Consider the following 20,922-nt stretch of genomic DNA (forward strand, 5'->3'; position numbering starts at 1 on the left):
GGGGGGGGGGAGGGGCCGGGGGCGGGTGGTGCAGCCGGGCCCCTCCCCGCGCCCTGGGCGGGTCCCCCGCCGCCCAAGCTCCGCTGCCACCACCTCCTCGGGTTTGCTGCTCGGTGCTCCTCTGGTGCTCTCCCCTTAGGTGCTGCTGAGGAACCGGAGCCCGAGCTGGCGGCTCCGGGGGAAGATGCGGAGCCGCAGGCGGGGCCTTCTGCGCGTGGCTCTCCGAGCCCCGCCACCCCTGGGCCTCAGGCCGGCCCGTTGCCTCGCATGGACCTGCCACCCGCTGGACAGCCCCTGCGCCATCCGACCCGGGCCCGGCCGCGGCCACGGCGCCAGCACCACCACCGGCCGCCGCCGGGGGGCCCCCAGGTGAGTGCCCTTCCCCCACTCTAGAGCTCGTGGAATTGGGGGTTATGGGTGGCTTTTCCGCTCCTCAGGAGTGATGGCGGCTAGGGATGTGGATTTTAGGGGTACAGGGCCACCTGGTCGTACTGCCACGACTTGGCTTATTCTTGGCCACCCCTTCCCCAGGGTTACCATGCAGGGTCATGAGTATGTGGATTTCATTGGGGGTACATCTCAGTTTAGGACTGCATCTTGGGTTGGCCCTCTGCATGGAAGGATGTGCGAGGGAGGGTGTCCATCTTATCCTCCCTCTCCCAGGGTTACTGAAAGATGCTGGGCCTCAGGCTGTGGGGACAGTCCTGCATCTACCGCAGGTCCATTGGGTGTTTATGTCGGGAGGTGTATGTGTGCGCTGGGTACTGGTGGGGGCAGTGGACACGGCAGCAGGCAGAGAGTCCGCTTGAGGCCCCCAGAGGGTCTGACGCAGCAGCAGGCGCCGCTGAGCTGCCAGCAGGCCGGGTGGGGTGGGGGTGGAGGGTTCTGCGGGGAACTGTTTGGAGCAGAAGGGGTGGCAAACGGGAATGTGTGACCCAGGGGGCCTGTGGGCTCTAGCCTGATGGTTGAGGGTGTGTAGGGTACTCCATGGGACAAGAACAGGTGTGGGCTGGGTGTAGGTGTCCAGGGCCAACTACTGGTGAAGGGGATATGTGAAACCAGCATCTCTGCCCGCCAGCTGGACAGCACGAATGTTTGTCAGTAGCTCCTTAGGGTCACTCCAGCTCCCAGGTCTTAGGGTTGTCCAGGCTAGGGTGCTGGACAAGGGGTGGAAAGAATTCATGGTTGGGCTCAGCCCTGACCCTGTGGTGTCCCCCAGGTCCCCCCAGCCCTGCCGCAGGAAGGGAATGGGCTCAGTGCCCGTGTGGACGAGGGCGTGGAGGAATTCTTCTCCAAAAGGCTGATCCAGCATGATCGCCTGTGAGTGAGGGGCAGTTGTAGGGGGTGGGAGAGGGTGGGGTGTTCCATGGGCCTTCCCACTCACTGCTGGCTGTTCCCACAGCTGGGTCCCTGAAGAGGACCCAGCCAACGAGGGGGGTGCCACCCCTGTTCCTCGTACACTGCGGAAGAAGCTGGGTACCCTCTTTGCCTTCAAGAAGCCTCGTTCAACACGGGGACCACGGCCTGATCTAGAGACCAGCCCTGGGGCAGCTCCCCGCACTCGAAAGACCACACTTGGAGACCTGTTGCGGCCACCAGCCCGTCCTGGCCGTGGTGAGGAGCCTGGTGGGGCTGAGGGGGGCACCGGCAGCCCTGATCCTGCCCGCAGGAGCCGGCCTCGTTACACTCGGGAAAGCAAAGCCTATTCAATGATACTACTACCTGCTGAGGAGGAGGAGGAGGAATCTCTGGGTGCCAGACCTGACAAGGTAGGCCTGGTGACAAGGGATGAGGGCTCTGCTAGGACTGAGGCAGTGGGCTCTTTCCCCATTTGGGCTTCTCTGTCCTCAGCGACGGCCCCTGGAGCGGGGAGACACAGAGCTGGCCCCATCCTTTGAACAGCGGGTACAAGTGATGCTGCAAAGGATCGGTGTGAGCAGAGGCAGCGGGAGTGCTGAAGGCAAGAGGAAGCAAGTAAGTTGGGAGGGACACAAGTGCAAAGTGAGGGGGCAGGTGATATGTGGCAGTCTGTGGGTGACATATGTGACCAGAAGGAGACTCATGACACACAGACGGCTCTATCAGTTCTACTCCCTCCTTCTCAAAATAGCAGCTTCAGCCTTTCTTCCTTCATGGCTTCTGCCCTGGCCACTGCTACCTCCTCCTTGGAGCTGGGATGGTCCTTCCTCTGTAGATCGAACAGAACCCTGACCTTGCCACCTGCATTTGAAACAGCAAATCCTCCAGGGACTTCCTCTCAAGATACTGCCCTGCCTCCTAACCCTGCCCCAGCGCCTCAGCCCTGGTCCCTTCTTTCATCTCACTGTGTTCCACCCGGTGCATCTCAGTGCCTTGTAACGTGTTCCTCTGTCGGGAGCTACTTCCAGCCTCTCATCACCACCCATGGGTTACGTCAGCTTCCTCTTCACCCATCCCTGGCATCTCCTGGTGGGCATTTACTGGTAGTTATAAGAATGAAGAAAGAACAAGGCGAGGACAACTGAGCTTGACTTCCCTGTTTCCTACAGAGCAAGGATGGAGAGATCAAGAAGGCTGGCTCGGATGGTAAGTCGGACCCTGTGCTAGGGCAGTACAGCTTTGGTGAGGGAGTTGTCCTTAGAGATAGTCTCCAAGGCTTTGGCACTCCTGGGGAAAAGGGAAAGAGGCCAGGTTTTTCTTCCCCTCCCTCCCAAGGGCTGGTGCCTGAACCCCCAGTCCCGTCTTGCAGGTGACATTATGGACAGTTCTGCAGAGGCCCCTCCCATCTCGATCAAGTCCCGCACCCACTCTGTGTCTGCTGGTAAGTAAGGGCCACCGTCTGTGTTGGGGGACATGCAAGGGTAGGCAGGAGGGGGGGTCAGACCATTGGTTAGGATCATACCATTCTCTCTGCAGACCCCTCGTGCAGACCTGGTCCGGGGAGTCAAGGGCCTGAGTCTACCAGCTGGAAGACACTGGGGCAGCAGCTGAATGCAGAGCTCAGGGGTCGTGGTTGGGGCCAACAGGATGGTCCCGGCCCCCCCTCCCCTTGTCCCAGCCCCAGCCCACGAAGAGCCAGCCCCTCTCCAGACAGCCTGGGCCTCCCGGAGGACCCTTGTTTGGGCCCCAGGAATGAAGGTAAGCGGGCATCCTAGCCTCCACTCCAATATGGGGAAGGGGATCCTGACGAGGGAGGCAAGGGTTGGGGTGGGGATAGCTGTCCAGACCATACCCTGATACCCTGGCCTCCCCCAGATGGCCAGCTGAGGCCGAGGCCTCTCTCAGCAGGGCGACGAGCAGTGTCTGTGCATGAGGACCAGCTCCAGGCCCCTGTTGGTGAGGGGGGAGACCTCCCTGTGTGCTTGAGTGCAGGAGGAGATGGGGGAGGGTAGACGCCAGGGCTCCCTTTGTGACTCTGGTCCTTGGAGGGGGCCAACAGTGATGGAAGGGATTGAGAAGTCAAGGAGCCAGAAGGCTTGGAGGAAGGGGCTGACAAACCCTTCCTACTAGCCCTGACTCCACCTCCAGAAGAGCAACCTCTGCCCGGGGTGGGAGGACACAGGGGGAGGGGGAGGCGCTGAAGTGGACAGTGTGTGCTCAGGAATACACACACAGGAGGTGAGGGAGAAGGGGTGGCAACAGGCACCAAGCCCCGAGCAAAACTGCCCCCCACCTGCCAAGTCTTTGTGTCTCTCAGAACGGCCCCTGAGGCTGCAGCGCTCCCCCGTCCTCAAGCGGAGACCAAAGCTTGAGGCACCTTCCTCTCCAAGCCTAGGTAAGAGGGGGCTGGGACCAGTGGGGAGGGGGGCAGGACTGCTTGGTCCAGTCCTCACCCCTCCTCTCTCTCCTTCCCTTGCAGGATCTGGCCTTGGAGCCCAACCTCTGCCCCCACAGCCTACAGAGCTCTCCAGCCCTGAGCCAAACCCACCCTCCCCAGCCACAGACCAAAGAGGCGGCGGCCCCAACCCCTGACCCTCTCCTTTTCCTGCCGCATGAGATTATTTTATTAAAAAACTCAAACGAGCAGAGTATGGAGCACTGTCTATCCCAGGCATGGATCTGTGTGCATACATCCTCCCCCATGATCCCTCACACCTGGGTTAGCTCAGACTCTGGCTGTGGTTCCATCAGAAAGTGCAAGGCCCAGGCCACGAGCTGGGGAGGGAGCCTGGGAAGAGAACCATGGCTGTAGGTCAGTGGGGACAGGGACTGGCAACTGAAAGCATAGGGGCAGCCTTAGGCACTCACCTGACAGCTTGGACCTGGGCACAGAGGGAGGTGCAGGGTGGCTCGTACTCATATTGGAAGGCAGAACCATCACGATGCCTCTTTGGAGGGTCCTGAAGGTGGTGTGGTATCCAGAGAGGGAATAATAAGGACCCCTACCCCCATCCAAGGTTACCCCTCCACCCAACTCCACCCAAGGCCTACCCCATTCTATTATCCATGTATGCTCACCCAAACAGGGCCAGACTCCAGGGCTCCTGTGGTGGTTTTTGTCCTTGGAGAGTGCTGCCAGTTCTTGGGGGGCAACCCTAGCTCCTTGAACTCCAGGCTAGGTTTCTGGGCCCTGGTCACAACGGCCTGATGTGGACTGGGTACATGGCCAAGGGGTGAGAGACTTGGGGTGCAGCTCAGGGGGGAACTGGGTACATAGCTAGGGTGTGGGGAGCTGGGGGGCAGGGGGCCAGGGGCTGAACAGATGGCTGGTACAGCTTGGGAGCTGCCTTTCTGCACAGGGTCTGCAGCAGCCAAGGACAGGGCAGGCAGAAGGCTGATGCTGGCACCGCTTTCCTCTGAGGACATGTGGCTGGATAAAGCTGGGGTTCCTGGGAAGGAGAGGAGTGACTGTGGGCAAAGCCCTCTCAGCTCAGTGTCCTGTGAGTTTAGGCAGGCCTACAGGCACTGTGTTCATCCCCCCACGTGGGTGTGCAACCTTTTGCAGCAGCCTGGGAACATGGCTGGTAGCAGTGAATGCCTGTGGCCTGAGCACCACCTTACCTGAGGAAGTAGGTGAGGAAGGAGAGATGAGGGTCAGCGATACGTCCTGCAAAGCTGGGTCTGGTGGTGGCAGCTCAGGGCCTGAGGGTCAGGGGGAGCTAATTAGCACTGTGGGCACTGGACCCCCAGGTACTCCCCACTTCCCCTCTCCAGTTCTCCTTACCCTGTGCCCTCGGACCTGGGCCCAGAGAGCTCAGAATTCGCTGGTCATTCTCAGAGATGTGCAGCCATGAGCTGGGGACAGTGTACACAGCTTCTCCCTGTGGGGCATAAACTCTTAGCCCTTGCCCAACTCCTCACCCTGACATTCCCCAAGGGAAGCCCCAGACTGACCGTTGCCCTAGGGCAGGAGGAGGCCCAGCGGGTGAGAGGGGGTACTGTGCAAGGGCCTGCCAGCATCAGACAGCTCTCAGCCAGGTGCACTAGCGCCCCCCGATGCTCCTGGTCCTCCTGCACCTCATCCAGAAGTTGGGACAGTGAAAGGCCTGAGGACAGGGGACCAGAGGATGGGCCAAAACTTAGAGGAGAAAGGCAAGGGTGGGTAAGGAGAAGAGCTTACTAAGGAAGCAAGAGACAATGACTGGGGAGGTCACTCTACGGGGGGTTAAGGGCACTGGCCAACCCCTGTAAGTACCTGCGCTGGGGGAGATGGATTCTGAAAGGTGCTCCCTATAGAAACAGAGAAGACAAGCCTCAGGAACAATCCTGAGCCCTGTCTACACAGATCTGCCATCCCCTGACACAGCCGCACTTGGCTGAAGAGCCCAATTCCATACTCACTCCAGACAGTCAAAGAGCTTTTTCTGCACATCCGGGTCCTGGTTGCTGGGGGAAAAAAAGAGAATAGTAGGCAATGTTGTTACTAGGGGCCTAAGCCCTTCCACCCAAAAGACCTATATCAGCCAAGCCTGGGTAGGGAGAACAGCTGGTGGGAGGAGGCATCACTTACCAACTAATGACCCGTTCCCGGGTCTGCTCTGTGGGAAGCAGGCTGAAGCGGTCCACCTGGAGGTAGAACTCTGCGGGCTAAAGGATTGAGTTCAGGGGCGGGTGTTAGGAATTGTCACGGAATCAGGCTCATTAACTCACCCAAGCCAGCCTCACCACTCACCGCGCCGCCTTCGGCCACTTGGACGCGGACTCCACAGTCCTGCAGCAGCAGCAGCCGGCCTTCTGCCCCTCGGAAGCCGAACTCCTTCTCCTCCCTGCCGCAAGCACGACCGTCACGGCCTTAGCCTGCTCGAACACTGCCCCGCCCGCTTGCGGCCCGCGCACCTCCGGCTCAAGCCTCGCGTTCTCCCGGTAGACTCCGATTTCCCCAGGCCCCGCGGCGCCTCTCTCACCAGTCCGAGGCGTTCAGGGCCTCCCGCGTCACTAGGCACCGGACACTGTGGGTCCCGTCAGACACGAGCAGCGCGGCCGCGACGTCAGACGTGTCAGGGGCGCGGGACGGGCCCGGAGCCTCTGCCTCCTGCAGCACCTGACGGCGTCGACTGGCGTCAATCCCACCGCCCTCGGGCCCTGCCCTGGTCTCCGAGCCCTGAGAAGCGGCGGCGGGGGAGGGGGGCTCACCTCAAGCAGCTGCCCCGCCTGCGGACTTGAGAGTGCATCTGACCCCAGGACCAGTTCTCGAATCCAAGGCCGCAGTACCAAGCTCCCCAAGCCTGCCATTCCCGCAGCTGCTCCCAGCAAAGAACCACCAGCCCGGGTTTCCCGCGGACGCCGGGGCCCCGCCTCTCGCCGGAAGAGGAAGCGCACAGTGGCTGGGCGGGACCTAAGGTCGAGGCCCCGCCCATACGCATGCCGGCGCGTGCGCACGAGCCCGTGTTGTTCGGGAACTTGCGTGCAGACTCTGGTTGGGTAGAACGGATGGATGCCAACCTGCTTGGTTTTACCCCGGTGTCTCCAAGCAGCGGCCCAGCGTTTGGCCGTTCGTTAAGACTCCCGGGCAGGATGGGGCCAAGGGCTGGCTGGGATGGAGAGGGAGGGATCTGGGGCTTGAGGCTGCGGCCAGGAGTGGTCAGGCAAGTTGGTTCAAAGCCACTTCAACACCGTATGAACCCGCGGAGCTCGGCAAATACTTATGGCTCAGTTGCCTCATCTAAAACGTGCAATCTCGTAATGTTGTAAGGCCAATGGAAATAACAGCACACAGACAACACTCAATAAATGTCACCTCCCTCACCCTCCCCTTGGATTGGTCAAACCTCTCCCCCAGACTCGAGATACTTGCGCGCCGTAGCGTAATGACGTAAGAGCACGCGGAAACGCCTCCACCCCATCTCCGTTTCCTAGGAAACGTGGACTCCGCGTTCCACTCTCTGTCGCTGCCCCCTTGACGTCATGGTCCGGATGGGAGGGCGGGGCGAGTGCTACCGCCAGGGGCGGGGCGGCACGAGCCGGCCTGCCGGGGCTGTGCACCTGCGCCTCGGCGGGCCGCCTGGGGCACCGTCCCTGGCCCGGCCGGCCCCACCATGGCCAGGCCGCAGAGGACTCCCGCGCGCAGTCCCGACAACATCGTCGAGGTGAAGAGCAAAGTAAGGGCCCCTCTGGCCCCGGCTCCGGCCTCGGCCCTAGGCGCTTCCAATTCCCTTATTCTCCCCTTTCCTAGCTTCTTAGTCCCCACCACCTTTTTTCTCGCCTCCATCATTCATGTCCCATTCTCTGGCCTTTCCTCTCGCTTTCCCCCATCCATCCTCCTTCCACGGACGGCCTCTAGAGTCTCTCCGTGGCCTTGGTACCTGGAGGGCGGGGAGAAGACCTTGGACAGCGTCCCTTGTACTGGAGCTGAGGTCTGGGCGCAAGGCTGCAGCCGTAGCGACAGCATTTTCTGACCTCTTAACACCCTCGGACCTGTGGTGGGAAAGGGCACGGGCTCCGTCCTGACCCCTCCTCTCACCCACCCCCTGCCTCCAGTTTGATGCTGAGTTCCGACGATTCGCACTGCCCCGCGCTTCGGTGAGTGGCTTCCAAGAGTTTTCGCGGTTGCTGCGTGCAGTGCACCAGATCCCAGGCCTGGACGTGCTGCTTGGCTATACAGACGCTCACGGCGACCACCGGGCCCTGGCCAGCGGGCCCCCACCGCTGCGCCTGCTAGTACAGAAGCGGGGTGAGGAGGATGGGGTACAGTGGGCAGCCTATGTGGGGTAGGATGGCAGGGCAGGTCTACAAGGGTTAGTCCATGCCCAGGGCGTCCAGGCTTCACCCTCTGCAGTCCCTGCCCTTGGCCTGACCTCCAAGTGGTAGGAAATAGCTACAGTGCCCCCCCCCCCAGGCCTGGGCCTGAGGGAAAAGGGCCCTCGCGGGAGAGCAGGGTCTCTGATCTCAGCACCCCCCTCTCCTGCAGCAGAAGCTGACTCCAGTGGCCTGGCCTTTGCCTCCAACTCTCTGCAGCGGCGCAAGAAAGGGCTTCTACTTCGGCCAGTGGCACCCCTGCGCACCCGGCCACCCCTGCTAATCAGCCTGCCCCAAGATTTCCGCCAGGTTTCTTCAGTCATAGATGTGGACCTACTGCCTGAGACCCACCGACGGGTGCGCCTACACAAGCACGGCTCTGACCGCCCCCTGGGTTTCTACATCCGAGATGGCATGAGTGTACGTGTAGCTCCCCAGGGCCTGGAACGGGTTCCAGGCATCTTCATCTCCCGCCTGGTACGAGGGGGCCTGGCTGAGAGTACGGGGCTGCTGGCAGTCAGTGACGAGATCCTCGAGGTCAATGGTATTGAGGTGGCTGGGAAGACCTTGGACCAAGTGACAGACATGATGGTCGCCAACAGCCACAACCTCATTGTCACTGTCAAGCCAGCCAATCAGCGCAATAATGTGGTGCGTGGGGCATCTGGGCGTCTGCCAGGGCCTCCCTCTGCTGGGCCTGGGCCTACTGAGGCTGAAAGCGATGATGACAGCAGTGATCTGGTCATTGAGAACCGCCAGCCTCCCTGTTCCAATGGGCTGTCTCAGGGGCCTCCATGCTGGGACCTGCGCCAGGGCCATCTACTTCCTGGTGCCCGTAGCTCTCTGCCCTCTCTGGATGATCAGGAGCGGGCCAGCTCTGGATGGGGGAGTAGCATGCGAGGAGATGGTAGTGGCTTTAGCCTCTGATAGGCAAGGATGCAGCCCCTTGCCACTCCAGGCTGCTGGGACATGGCAGGGACTTCCTCGGTGGGGGTTTTTAGATTGCTCACAGGGCCCTCACAGTCTGGGGAACATTAAAGGTTTTCTACAAATGCAGTCATGGTCTTTCTGTGTCCCAGCCTTAATATCCTCCATGGTCTCACAATTTTGCCTTCTGCCCTGGACACGAGGCAAGAGTGATAAGGACAAGAGAGAGACCTTCCTGCTGTCAAGCAGCACGAGAGCACCAGGCTTGGCATTTCTAGGGTAAGAAAAGCTCTTATGGAAACAAACCTCACTGTGTACAAAAGGTTTAATTTTGACAAAGGGGTTAAGAGGCTGGGCTGACCCTTCTACAGCCACCAGTGGCAGGGAAGAGTGCTCTGGGGATACTGCCCACCCTATTGCCCCTGTCTTCAGACTCCATTCTATGATGGGGCCTCATCCTGTCCTTTGCAACCATGTGGCAATCCTCAGTGAGGACCCCCATAACTATCCCCCATAAAAGGGCTCAGGCATCCATCTTTACAAAGACCTTGGGGCGGGAAAAGATCTTGATGGCTTCCTCTACCTGCACCAGCTTCCGGTCCAGCTCGGCACGGTGGCCCTGGGCCCTGAGTGAATCTGCCCCAGCAGGCAGCAGCACCAGCTCACGTAGCAACTGGCTCTGGCCTACAAGGGACCCGGGAACAGTGGGTGCTAGGCAGAGGTACATGGTCTCCACTGGGTTCCCCATCCACTGCCCCCTACCCGTTGCCCACAAACTCACTCTGGAGCAGATTGCTCAGTGTCTCCAGCCGCTGGTTCTCAGGCATGCGAGTGTGGCCAGGCGGGCCTCAGCCTCCCGCCGCCACAGATCCCTGCGTTCCAACAAGCTGCAGATGCACAGGCTCAGAGTTGATGGTCCTAGCTGTGCAGAGGTTGTCTCCCACCCTCCAAAGGTACCCCTCACCCTGGCCGTTGGGCAGTGGGACCTACTAACGGGGCACGTGGCCCTTCTGCGTGGCATTGTAGTGCTCTTGGGCTTGCCGTTGCTGCTCCAGCACTTGTGCCAGGACCTGCAGTGAGCGAGAATGCCTCCGGGGGGCCCTCTTGGCAGTGCAGACATTGTGGCTAATGAAGTCCACACCTAGGCCTGGCCCCTGCAGGACATGGTAAGCATGATGGGGCAGACAGCACTGTGATGTGCTCCTGAACCCCTCAAGATCTCTGCCCCCTCTCAGCCCCCACACATCCTCTCACCTTAGCATTGGGGCCTGGTGGGGTTAGCTGAGGACTGGGGACACGGGGTGGCGGGAGCCCAGGGCCGCAGCGGGAGTGTGCCCGCAGGAAGTGGACAGGCTCTGTTCCAGAGGCAGGGCTGGTCTCCTGGAGGGCAGGGCATAGTAGAGGAATCAGTCAGGCTGAAGTCAGGGTCTAAAGACAGCCATACGTGTGAGCTTCTGTTCCTTCTGCCTGTGAGGATATTTCTCTATCTCCAGCCCTATGGGCCTCTTCCCTCTTGAAGGAACACTTCTATCCATGAGCATTTAAATATGTGGGTCTCTCACATCTTTAGGAAAACAACAAACCACCCCTCCTTCTACCTCAGTCTGGCTGGCTCTGGCTCTGGCTACCATTCCCTTTTTCTCTCCTTCCTGGCCAAGCTTCCTGGCTCTGTCCCCACCAAGGTCGTTCACAGCTGGCCTCCAAGCCCTCAAATCCAGGGTCACTTCCCTGGTCTCACTGTCGTCAGCCTAATCCTCAATAATTCCTGGGTCTCACTCTTCAGATCCAGACCTGACTCTCCATCTGTTTCCTGGACACACTCCCAACCCCCTGGGAGTCCCACAAATGCTTCAGTTTCAACAAATTTGCATATGACCTTATTGTCTTTTCTCTCAATCCTGCTCCTCCTTCTGAAGACTGTGGATAGAGAAATGGTACTACTGTCTACCGAAGAATCCCACCACGTACCCCTGCCCTTCTCACTGCCCTTGAAAAGTGGATTATGTGATCCTGTATGATGTGGGTCCAGCTGACTTCTTAGCCTAGCCCTTTTCTCCTGTACACAACATCCCACTGCACACACTCCCTCTGGTCTTAGGACTTCTATCTGTGAGGTTCCATCTGAAAAGAATGTTCTCTTCCATTCTCTCCTTGCCTATTCCTACTTGCCCCTCAGGGTCACCCTGCCATCGCCACTTCTGAGGAAACCCCCAGCCCGACTGTGCAGCAGCAGCAGCTATTTCTTAGCCTGTTACCCTAGTCCCCTATGATTTGCATCCCTCCCCATAACTCAGATCTGAGTATAATTGCCTGTCAGTCAACAATATGAACAATGCTTCTGGCTCTCCAAGGCAGGTACCTGCAGCTGGGCCTTGACCCGGGACTCCACTTTGTCATATTTGGGCGAGCGCCACAGAGCCTTCAGGGGCCTGGGCTCGCCCTGCTCCCGGCTGCGCTCCTGCTCACGGAAGCGCCTCTGGATCTCCCTGATCCGCTTCAGGTTCTCCTTCTCATGGTCTTTAGGGTCCTTCCCTGGGGAAAAGATGTTGCCAGACTCTACCCTACATACAGCCCAGGAGATCCAACTCCCACCAGTTCACACACAGGCCCACACCCTCCCTCCTACAGAAAGATCTCCCTGACCTCTCCATCTAAGACAGTATACACATCACTACATTCCCTTCCTGGCATAGTAATTATCTTCTTCTGTCCTTGATTATTCTCTACATTTTTATTGTGAGGCACACCATTAGTCATTTTGTATATTATATCCATCGCTTCACTTGTTTATTGTTTTTCTAGCACCTACTGGGCGGGCACGCTGTAGGCACTCAACACACCATGTTTCGCTGACACACGAATTCATTAAGCTGAGCTAGGGTTCATGGGAACTACTTCATTCAGTCCTCTCCTGTGAGGAAGTAATGCATTTCTCCCACTCAGGCAAAGCCTGAGGCCAGATCTGGGAAGGAGAAGCAACGCTTTTGATCTCAGCGTTTGACCTCATACTCGCTTCATTACCCCTCTGTCCGAACTTACTCTTGGGAGAGGCCCCTGGGCCTAGGGAGATGCCCCCGAGTTGCAGCAGCACTCCCCCGACGCCACGCCGGCCACGCTCCAGGATCTCTCTGGCTCCAGGACCTATGCGGGGGCCGCGCGGAGGGGTGGTGTCCAAGTCGAGGTCCGAAGTCAGCAGGTCCAGCTTCAGCTCGTTTCCCTCAAGCCGTCCTTGAGCTGACAAGCCAGACGGGGCGGAGTGCGCAGCTCAGTGGTGGAGCAGAGCCAGAACCTCCCTCGGGCCTCGCCCCGCCGCGCCGCACCCCTCCAACTCACCCGAGGCCGGCCGCCGGTAGTAGTCAGGGCAGACCGTAGGGTCTGGGGGGATGGGCCCCGAGATGCGGGACGGGCCCTCGCACATGCCGCCGTCGCTGCCCTGCAACGGTGCACCAGTCCTGCTGGGCTGCGAATTTCCGGCCCCTTCCTCAGCCCAGTGCCTCCTCCCGGGTCCTGGACCCGGACCCTGACCCCGGAGCCCTCCATTCCCGGCCCCCGCCCCGGCAGCCCGACCCCGCCAGCGCTCGCCGCCTCCGCTCTTAACTCACTTCCCTGCCCGGTTCGCGACCCCTTCCTCGAAACACTCGGGCAAGGAGCTCACCGGAGCAATTTTGCCGCCGGCTGCTGCAACCCCACGGGCTTGCTGTTGCCAGGCAACAATAGTTTCCGTCCCTGAGGTCAGGGGGCCAAGGCCCCCTGGCGCAAAGCCTTCTGGGGCTTGTAGTTCCAGCTGAGGGAGGAGCAGAGCCACCGTCTGGTTCCCTTCCCACCCGCCTGCCCTTGCCAGCGGGAGCCTGGGGTCAGCGCCAGCTCCACAAGTCCGGCCCCTCGCCCTCCTCCCCGCAAGCAACCTTCAAGGAGACGCTGACCATGGCCTCAGCAGGGGTCGAGAGACGGCCAGGGGCCCAGGAGAGGACCGCCGCGGGGCCGCCACAGCTCGCGGAGTCGTCCGGTGGCCACGTTCAGAGCTGTGAGGTGACCGTCAGGCTGTGTAGCCTTCAAATACTTGTCCGCGGCGCTCTAGGAGGCCAAACTCTGTGCGACGCCCCCCTAACTGCCAGGACAAGCTCCACGGGCAGGGAGGGGCACGGGCTGGGTGCCCTGCATCTGCATTTGATGTTTGTCCGGTGTCTCATGACTGATCCCCTGTATCTTTTGCCTGGTGACCAGTTACCTATATGTCACCTCTAGTGTCCAGTGATGGCAGACCTGTGCCTGGTACCAGCCTATGAGGCCTGCTGGACCTCGGGTGAAGACAAGTGCCCAACAGGACCAGTCTCAGAGCCAGAGCTCCAGGAAGAACAACTCAAGCTGGAGGAAGAGAGGCTCAAGCTAGAGGCGGAGTCACTAGAGGAGAGAGGCCCCAGGCCTACAGCCTCCATTGTGAGGACCAGTCACTGTCTGAAGAGGAAGCCGGTCAAGTGAGGGAGCTGTCAGAGGGAAGGAGCTGTAGCGCTGGGGGAGGGGGTTGGGTGGGCTCACGCTCCTATGGAGTGCATCCTTATCCCCTGTCACCATCACTCCTCACTCCCTTGTTCCTGAAGAGCCCTGGGCATTGGGGGCAGGGGCGGGGGCATCCAGAGGAGGAGGCTCAAGGCCTTGTAGGGTACTGAGCTCACATGAGCTCTAGTCCCCTGTCCAGCCCAGAGCCTCACTGACCAGGAAGGGGACAAGAATCTAGGCCCCAGGTGGTGGACAGGCAGGGCTATTCCCTATGGTCAGGGCACAGGAGCCAAAGCTGGAGGCTGGCTCCTTAGGGCTCCTGTCCCCCAGCCTCCCAGGGCCTAGCCACCAAGCCCATCCTAGGGCTGAAGCAGAGATGCCACAGGGGCTGCCACTGCAGAAGGAGGAGTCAGAGAGCAGCCAGAGTGAGCCCTTACCATCTGCCAAACAGCACAAAAAAGCCAAGAAGCGCAAGAGTCTGGGGGCTCCAGTACTCCCTGCTATGGCCAGCACAGTGTCCGCACCTTCAGAGACCCTGGGGCTGGAGCGTGAGTGGCAGCCCCTGGGCCTTCCCTTTTCCTCCTGCCTGATGGAACGCTGACATGGCACAGCTTGGTGTTCCAGCCCCTGCCCTGCCCCGGGTCTTTGCAGGAAAGGTGCAGCGCCTGCGGCCCCTGTACCAGTACATCAACTATTGCAATCCTGAGCTGAATCAGGAGGGGGAGGGGGACGGGGAGGCTGAGGCAGAGATGGAGCCTGAGTTGGAGCTGGCCCTGGTCCGCGAAGAAGCAGGTGTGGAGCAACTGCAGGCCCTGCTGCCCGTGGCAGGTGAGGTGGCCTCGGGCCTCACTTTGCCTTGCCCCAATTCATTTGTATCCTCCACCCATGCTCTGGTTTCCCTGGGAGAGGAGGTGGGAGAGGAGCCTGGATGTTTGCCCAGGTTGGGGGTCAGCGGCCGCCTCAAGGCTGAGGTGGATAAGTCAACCCAGGTGGACATCGACAAGATGCTGAGTGTTTGCGCCGCCCCACTTGTACCTCCACTCTCTCCTCAGTACAAGTGACTTTCCTGCTCCCCCGGCCCACTGGTGGCTCCCCTTCTCCCAAGTCTGAACCAGAGTAGCAGCCTAGGCCCTGGGGTGGAGGAGAAAATTTGGGCCCTCTCCCTACTTGGGACCTTGGACTTGCTGAAAATAAACATTTTTCCTTTTCTCAGACTTTGTGATTTTGCAAATCAGACAACTGAAGAGAGGCTGGGAAGGCGGGGGCAAGGCTTGAAGTCTGACTGGTCATCTGGATCACCCAAGAATATGACCAAAGTACAGGTTCTTGGGCACAACCCCAGACCTAACCAAATCAGAATCTGCAGGGATGGGGCCTAGTTTTGTGCATTTAAAGGCTCCTCAGATGAACCTGAAGGTCAGACAGGATAACAGTGGGGATGCAGAGGGAGGTGATAAGGAGAAACTTGGGGCAGAGAAAGGGAAGGGATGGCCAGGTCACAGCAAGCAGGTTCTGGGCCTGCATTTGGTCTGACCTCGAGGGCCCAACACTTCGGATCTCCCATTGAGGTGTCAGAGTTCGTTTGCCTGCCCCAAGAGTGGCATCTTTGGAATGTTTCCCACTTACTGGAGACCACATCTGGACCAGACTTGGCCCCCAAGGTGGCCCTGCTAACAGAGGCATCGCTGCCTTTTTCCTGGCAGCCAGGGGGTGGTGGTGAATGTGAATGTTCTCCCTGGAGCCTTGCAGCTAAGCCACTGGATAACCACAAATAGGCGAAAGCTTAAGAGGCAGCCAGGGCTGGCCGTCTTGGAAACCCTCATATCCTGCTGCCTCCTGGTCCTCCTGCATGGCCCTCATATACCTTAAACATAGGGATTTCCAAATTAAACGAATAACTTCTCCCTCCAATCTGCTTTTCTTCCCGTGTCTCATCTGCACAGCTGTTGAAGCCAAAATCCTGGGTGTCACCCCAGACCCCATCTTGTTCTTTGCTCATTCTTTACTCCTACAAGCTAATCAGGCATCAAGTGCATGTACCCTCTAGGCTGAGAGCCTCTCAGATCCCATGGTCAGCACCCCTGCCCTGGCACACTGTTATCCTCAGGTGACAGCGCACTGTTCTCCCTGCTTGTGGTCCCTTGCCCAACCAATCCACCCAGTGATCCTGCTACCCACACACCTGAACCCGATCTTGTCGCTTCCCTTCTAGCATCTTGCGCCTCTTGCCCCAGCTGCCTTAAAACTTTTCAGTGGCTTCCTGTTAAGTCCCTGACCAGCCACATCTTTCTTACTTTTACTCTCTGCACGTGGGGCTTCCCCTGCCTAAAATGCTTTTATGCCTTTACCCCTCCACCTGGCTATTGCACTCTTAGCTCGAAGACTCGGGGGACTTTGCTTCTACCACCCAGTGTTGCCCTGTGTCGTAGCATTTACATACCACTGCTGTTGTGGGTTTTAACTGTTTTTGGGACTAGGCTGTGAACTGCCAAAGGGCGTTTGTCACTGCACTGCACCCACCTAACAGAGGGCCCCCATAAAAGGCACAAAGATAAGGAGACTAAGGTGGGTTGCTGAGGAAGCTGCAGACGATAGGTCAGGATCTGAAAGGCTGAGGCCATCCAAAGTCCAGAACCATCTGTGGAGCCCTTCGAATAATGGCCTGGCAAGATCACTGGGTTCCCTGCTCAGCGGGGAGTCCGCTTCTCCCTCTCCCTCTGCCCCTGTTGTGCTTTCTTTTTTGCTCTGCTCTCTCTCAAATAAATAAATTCCTAAAAAAAAAAAAAAAAAAAAAAAAAGTTAACTGAGCTTGACTGCCTCACTTTATGGTTGAGGAAGCAGAGGCCTTGAGTGAAGTGGCTTTGCAGGAGATCATACCCTGGACACCAGGGAGACACTGCCCTTTCCTGAACCCTGCAGATCTGGACCTGAGGACTCTGGCTAAGGCCTGACCCAAGAAGGCCGAGCGTCTACTTTCTGTGTGGTCTCCAGGACTGGAGGTGTGAGCCAGGCCAGCACTGACAAGGAAGCTCTGTTCCGCTCTTCCAACAGGTGATGTAGGAAATACTCAGTAATCACCAAAGAAAGAACTGATCTACATTTGCAGGTCTATTTCCTGACACACTTATCTAAGCTGGGTGGGTGAGAGTAGTCACAGAAAGGAACAAGTCACTACTATTGTTCCTAAAAGCTCACTCTAGGGGCACCTGGGTGGCTCAGTCAGTTGAGCATCTGCCTTAGGGTCAGGTTATGATTCCAGGGTCCTGGGATTGAGCCCTGCATCACGCTCCCTGTTAGCAGGGAGTCTGCCTCCCCCTCAGCTCATGCTCTAACAAATAAAATCTTAAAAAAAAAAAAATTAAAAGCTCACTCTAAGGGGGAAATGCTGAGTGTAATGCAAGGAGATAGGTGCCACAGAAGAGGAGAGGACCAAGGCTGTGGGACCTCAGTTGGGGAGGAAGAGCTGCCATTTTGCCTGGGGAAGCAAAGAGGCAGTCCTCCAGCTGACTCCTGAAGGAGAGTTGGGTGGTGTTCCAAGCAGAGGACACGCCAGGGAAAAGCCTTGTTTATGCTGAAGGTGTCAGCCCCATGCAGGAGGGCCATTTAGCATTGCTGAAGCAGAGGCATGGCCACCAGGAGACCAGGGTGGGCAGTTCTGGAGTGATGAGAAGAGGTGTAGGCAAGGAGGGATCTTGGCCCGGCATTCTGGAGAGGTCACTTGGGCAGGAGTAAGAAGGACAAAATGAGGAAGGGAAACTGGGGACAGGGAGGTAAGGAGACTGCTACGTTGATTACTGATTTGAGTATGAGACCTACATTTGGTTGGGAGTTGAGAAATAAGCAATAGGTATTTTGGAAGTTCTTTTCTGGTTGCTCTTAGAGAGAGGAAAAGTGAACTGCATTTGCAGTGGCCTGGAAAACCTTAACCTACTCTGCCCCAAGGAAGATCCTGACATTCAGGCACGTGGTCCTGGGAGCTGATGCTGCCTTCCTCCAGGAGGGGGCGCTGCAGGACAAGCCTGGATCCGCAAGCAGGCACAGTCACCCCCGAGGACCAGAACCCTGCTGGCTCCCTTGGCCACAGGCATTCAGGCTACTTCAAGGTGCATCTCCTCCCTGAGACCAACCCAAGAAATATATGATGGTAAAGATGTCTGAGGGGTAGCCATGGACGTAGGCTCTGGGGAGTATCAACAGAGGACCCCAGGGTCCTCACAAAAGTAGCTCTGCACCAAGCCCACTGCCACTTGCCCTAGGACTTCTGGATACCTGTCTTTGTAAACAAGGGATTTGCTGTAGAGCCCCATGAAGCCTCAGAAGTGCCACTGTGGGTAACCTGGCTCTTTCTTAAGTAGGACCACCTGAGTCATGTACAATGGACACTTGTGCTTTCTTAGTAAATCCCCCAATTTAGGAAGGACCCCATCATCCTATTAACACACAGAGAGACTGACCTGGAGCTGAGCTGATCACTCCAGGAAGAGAGCAGCCTCTTCCTTAAATTTTTTTTTTTTTTTTTTTTTTTTTAAAGTAGGCTCCTCACAAAACATGGAGCCCAGTGTGGGGCTTAGAACTCACGACTCTAAGATCAAGACCTGAGCTGAGATCAAGTGTCCAACACTCAACTGACTGAGCCACCCAGGCGCCCCAAGCAGCCTCTTTCGAAACTTTACCAGCATCCTGCCTTGCGGGCTCTCTCTGCAGTCCACCTCCTAGCTGAGGCCTGATGCAGAGAGAAGGCAGTAACCTGGGTGGGGGCCTGAGTGGGAAGGGGCAGTGCCTCACTCTCTGAGATCTGCAAGTGCTGGGGAAAGAGTTGCTCATCCCTCTCTGTAGTGGGATGACCCTGACCAGGCTCCTTCCTGGCTCTATCACTTGTAACTTATAGGAGGCAAGGAACTTTGCCTCTCTCTGCCTCACTTTTCTGATCTCTATAATGAGAATATTAATAGTGGTACTATTGGCATGCAAGCAGCACACTCCCCAACACTAGCCACTGCTATTTTATCTCACAAGGACAAGGTCTAAAACCAGGACAACACACAGGAAAATCGGCCTGATGACTTCTAGAAAGGGTGCCAAGAGGAAGAGGGAGACTTCCCTGAGCCTGCCTTTCTCTGGCAAGGAGCCCAGGGCAAGGAAGAGAGAGGGAAGTTTAAAGAAGGGAAGAGCTGGGTCTAGGCCTAATCTGGGCGGGCTGGCAGAGGAAACAAATGGGGGGGGGGTGTGTCCTTTCCCCCCACCCACCTCACCTCTGACATGCTTAAAAGGCAGGTCCCAGTGTAGAACAGTGAATAAAAGCAAGGCTGGTGACTGGCTGTCTGGGCCAGGCAGTGTTGGGCTGCACCCACTCAATGAGGCAATACGTGGAGCCTTCCTCTAGTTCATTCCATCCAGGTTCTCTGAGACCACTCCTCACTTCCCCTCTAAGGATCCCCAGAGCCAAATCCATGGTTGCAAGAACAGAACTCTTCCTGACCTCTAGCCCAGGAAGATCCCAAACTCTCCCTATCTCCCTGGGACAGCAGGCATGACAGGCACAAATTAGGAAGTCTTGAGTCCTGTTGTCTGAGAAAAGACTTTTCCTTGGAGGGCTCCTGGGATTCAGTCTAAAGGGGATACACTCACTAGATCGTGATGGATCCAAAGCAGGCCAGAGCTGCCGTGGAGCCATAAGGAAAGAGAAAAATATAAATAGTCTACAACAATAAACAAGCCTTTCATTATTAAAGAAACCCAACTTACCAAACAACCGACAACCACATGAGATAGTGTCAGACATTCTGATTTATTTATTAACATTTATCAGATATTCCAGAACCCTCCCTATCTCCTCTCTGCCAAGTCAGGGGCCCTCTGCCCCAGGTCAACAGCCCCTGACAGCTTACCTAATGAAGAAGCCCTCCTCCCTGCCAGGGAAGGGGCAGCCTAGAGGCTGGAAGGGCCTGGTCATATGGGAAGGAGGGCAGGTACGGATCCCTGAGGGATGACTCAATGCCCTCACCATTCCTGAGATGCCCTAGCCCAGGAAGGGCATGAAAACAAGGCTTCTTGTCATTTTTCCTCAGGCTGAGGAATCAGCCAAGCTGGGTCCTTGCTGTGCCTCCTCACCTAGTTAGGACCACAAATAGGCGAAAGCAGCCTCCAAGTCAAGCTCTGGCTGGCTCTGCTCATCAGCATGACTGCAGAGGCCGGGGGACAGTGGCACCCCGGGTACACTGTGCTAGCCCTCAGCTACATCACTACCCCACAAGTCTGAGGAGTAAATAAGCACTGCAGGGGGCGTTTTCCCAGGGCCACCCTGGGCTTCACCTGGACCTGCCCAAGTTGACTGGTGAAGTGAAAGACACTGTCTATGCTACGGCCAAGCCCTCCCGTCTCAGCTTCTGGTCCCTCCCCAGCCCCTCTGCCCCATGGCAGGGAGCCCACGTGCGGGCTCACAGGTTATTCCGCTGGAGCGCCTCACAGAGGTTCTGGTTGGTGTCGGGTTCTTCCGTCAGCACCTCCACAGCCTCCCACTCCCCGGATCTGCTCGACTTTTTGATGGCATCCACCACACTCTGCATGTACAGCCCATCCTCAAACGAGGCGGCCATCGAGACAGGGGTGTGGTCCCATGTGCGGCGGTCCCCCTGCCCCTGGAAGGACTGGCGCAGGGCCTGCACCATGTAGACCATGCCCTTCAGGTAGAGCAGCGGGACATCCTGGGGCCCCTGCTCGGGCAGCCCTGCTCCCACAGCCAGCGAATCCCTCAGGAGCAGTTCCTCTTGCGTGGCAGAGTTCTTCTGCCCGTAGAGGTCCGCTCCTCGGGCAACGAGGCGTCCTGCAGAGCCCACCACCATGACCTCATGCACAAAGGCACCTGGCATGTTGAAGTTAAGTGTTACTGTGCTGCATACGCCCCCACCCATGAGCATCTGGAAGAAGCAGAAGTCATCACTGGTGACGTGCCGGATGCCACGGATGGCTGCATTCTGCCTCACAAAGGTCTTGAGCAGCCCATGCACCTTTTCAGCTCTGCGGCCGGTCAGGTGGGTCAGCAGGTCCACAATGTAGGTGCCCATGGTGTGCAGGCCCCCGCCACCCATGAGCTCATCACAGATCCAGCCGTAGTTGGGGCTGAGCAGGCTGCCTGAGTAGATGCGGGCATCGCAGATCATGACTGCGCCCACGTAGTGCTCCGCGATCAGCTGCTTCATGCGCACAAAGGCCGGCAGGAAGCGCAGCACGTTCCCCACCAGGCTCATCAGCTGCGGGTAGTAGCGTGAGGCAGTCACCATCCGGAAGGCATCCACTGAGGTTGCCGCTTTCTCACAAACCACATTCTTCCCAATACCTAAGGAC

General features: G+C 58.0%; 6 protein-coding genes across 11 annotated transcripts in view; 3 read left to right on the forward strand and 3 right to left on the reverse strand.

Moving 5' to 3' along the window:
* CARMIL2 (capping protein regulator and myosin 1 linker 2) overlaps window positions 1-4,005 on the forward strand; it is a 17,249-nt gene extending 13,244 nt beyond the window's left edge. The window contains exons 30-39 of the mRNA XM_040633462.1: window positions 140-369; window positions 1,220-1,320; window positions 1,403-1,769; window positions 1,852-1,974; window positions 2,529-2,565; window positions 2,729-2,800; window positions 2,896-3,117; window positions 3,235-3,315; window positions 3,677-3,754; window positions 3,839-4,005. Of these exons, the coding sequence (XP_040489396.1) occupies window positions 140-369; window positions 1,220-1,320; window positions 1,403-1,769; window positions 1,852-1,974; window positions 2,529-2,565; window positions 2,729-2,800; window positions 2,896-3,117; window positions 3,235-3,315; window positions 3,677-3,754; window positions 3,839-3,951 (1,424 nt within the window). The 3' untranslated portion in view covers window positions 3,952-4,005. The remainder of the gene's footprint in view (window positions 1-139; window positions 370-1,219; window positions 1,321-1,402; window positions 1,770-1,851; window positions 1,975-2,528; window positions 2,566-2,728; window positions 2,801-2,895; window positions 3,118-3,234; window positions 3,316-3,676; window positions 3,755-3,838) is intronic.
* ACD (ACD shelterin complex subunit and telomerase recruitment factor) lies at window positions 3,960-6,730 on the reverse strand. Its single transcript, XM_008702461.2, has 12 exons — window positions 6,553-6,730; window positions 6,324-6,460; window positions 6,092-6,185; window positions 5,930-6,006; window positions 5,761-5,805; window positions 5,615-5,649; window positions 5,314-5,465; window positions 5,144-5,240; window positions 4,981-5,061; window positions 4,438-4,808; window positions 4,228-4,319; window positions 3,960-4,147 (listed from the first exon to the last, which is right to left on the reverse strand). The coding sequence occupies exons 1-12, from the start codon at window positions 6,649-6,651 to the stop codon at window positions 4,069-4,071; spliced, it is 1,359 nt and encodes a 452-aa protein (XP_008700683.1). The 5' UTR covers window positions 6,652-6,730; the 3' UTR covers window positions 3,960-4,068.
* A 621-nt stretch (window positions 6,731-7,351) lies between these two features.
* Window positions 7,352-9,210, forward strand: PARD6A (par-6 family cell polarity regulator alpha). 3 transcript variants are annotated; one of them, XM_008702459.2, is made up of 3 exons: window positions 7,352-7,517; window positions 7,897-8,089; window positions 8,327-9,210. In XM_008702459.2, exons 1-3 carry the CDS (start codon window positions 7,455-7,457, stop codon window positions 9,079-9,081), a joined length of 1,011 nt encoding a protein of 336 aa, XP_008700681.1. In that variant the 5' UTR covers window positions 7,352-7,454; the 3' UTR covers window positions 9,082-9,210. The 3 variants fall into 3 exon arrangements, with proteins under 3 accessions (XP_008700681.1, XP_008700682.1, XP_040488949.1); XM_008702460.2 differs by having other exon boundaries at window positions 8,330-9,210; XM_040633015.1 differs by having other exon boundaries at window positions 7,359-7,505.
* Window positions 9,211-9,388: 178 nt separating this feature from the next.
* On the reverse strand, window positions 9,389-12,808 carry ENKD1 (enkurin domain containing 1). The gene is given in 9 exon segments (XM_008702458.2): window positions 9,389-9,765; window positions 9,863-9,928; window positions 9,931-9,968; window positions 10,072-10,235; window positions 10,336-10,461; window positions 11,441-11,613; window positions 12,121-12,315; window positions 12,415-12,514; window positions 12,737-12,808. Coding segments are annotated over 8 exon segments (1,008 nt in total). The 5' UTR covers window positions 12,500-12,514; window positions 12,737-12,808; the 3' UTR covers window positions 9,389-9,604.
* A 45-nt stretch (window positions 12,809-12,853) lies between these two features.
* CUNH16orf86 (chromosome unknown C16orf86 homolog) lies at window positions 12,854-14,790 on the forward strand. Its single transcript, XM_008702457.2, has 4 exons — window positions 12,854-13,110; window positions 13,327-13,556; window positions 13,909-14,126; window positions 14,230-14,790. The coding sequence occupies exons 1-4, from the start codon at window positions 13,006-13,008 to the stop codon at window positions 14,637-14,639; spliced, it is 963 nt and encodes a 320-aa protein (XP_008700679.1). The 5' UTR covers window positions 12,854-13,005; the 3' UTR covers window positions 14,640-14,790.
* Window positions 14,791-19,347: 4,557 nt separating this feature from the next.
* GFOD2 (glucose-fructose oxidoreductase domain containing 2) overlaps window positions 19,348-20,922 on the reverse strand; it is a 38,082-nt gene continuing 36,507 nt past the window's right edge. For all 4 annotated transcript variants that reach the window (XM_040633466.1, XM_040633465.1, XM_040633464.1 and 1 more), the window contains one exon: window positions 19,348-20,914. In XM_040633466.1, coding sequence (XP_040489400.1) covers window positions 20,016-20,914 — 899 coding nt within the window. In that variant the 3' untranslated portion in view covers window positions 19,348-20,015. The remainder of the gene's footprint in view (window positions 20,915-20,922) is intronic.

The sequence above is a fragment of the Ursus maritimus genome, unplaced genomic scaffold (genome assembly GCF_017311325.1).
Source record: "Ursus maritimus isolate PB19 unplaced genomic scaffold, ASM1731132v1 scaffold_19, whole genome shotgun sequence".
Lineage (NCBI taxonomy): Eukaryota > Metazoa > Chordata > Mammalia > Carnivora > Ursidae > Ursus > Ursus maritimus.

What these genes read in the sequence shown, in the direction of transcription:
- CUNH16orf86 (XM_008702457.2), top strand. Translation starts at nt 13,006, where the DNA reads ATGGCCTCAGCAGGGGTCGAGAGACGGCCAGGGGCCCAGGAGAGGACC. An exon ending in GCCACGTTCAGAGCTGTGAG is followed by an intron (nt 13,111 to 13,326) that starts GTGACCGTCAGG and finishes TGTCACCTCTAG; the next exon opens with TGTCCAGTGATGGCAGACCT. An exon ending in AGAGACCCTGGGGCTGGAGC is followed by an intron (nt 14,127 to 14,229) that starts GTGAGTGGCAGC and finishes GGGTCTTTGCAG; the next exon opens with GAAAGGTGCAGCGCCTGCGG.
- PARD6A (XM_008702459.2), top strand. Translation starts at nt 7,455, where the DNA reads ATGGCCAGGCCGCAGAGGACTCCCGCGCGCAGTCCCGACAACATCGTC. An exon ending in TCGTCGAGGTGAAGAGCAAA is followed by an intron (nt 7,518 to 7,896) that starts GTAAGGGCCCCT and finishes CCCTGCCTCCAG; the next exon opens with TTTGATGCTGAGTTCCGACG. An exon ending in CCTGCTAGTACAGAAGCGGG is followed by an intron (nt 8,090 to 8,326) that starts GTGAGGAGGATG and finishes CCTCTCCTGCAG; the next exon opens with CAGAAGCTGACTCCAGTGGC.
- ACD (XM_008702461.2), bottom strand. Translation starts at nt 6,651, where the DNA reads ATGGCAGGCTTGGGGAGCTTGGTACTGCGGCCTTGGATTCGAGAACTG. An exon ending in AAGTGGCCGAAGGCGGCGCG is followed by an intron (nt 6,007 to 6,091) that starts GTGAGTGGTGAG and finishes TCAATCCTTTAG; the next exon opens with CCCGCAGAGTTCTACCTCCA. An exon ending in CCTCCTGCCCTAGGGCAACG is followed by an intron (nt 5,241 to 5,313) that starts GTCAGTCTGGGG and finishes TATGCCCCACAG; the next exon opens with GGAGAAGCTGTGTACACTGT.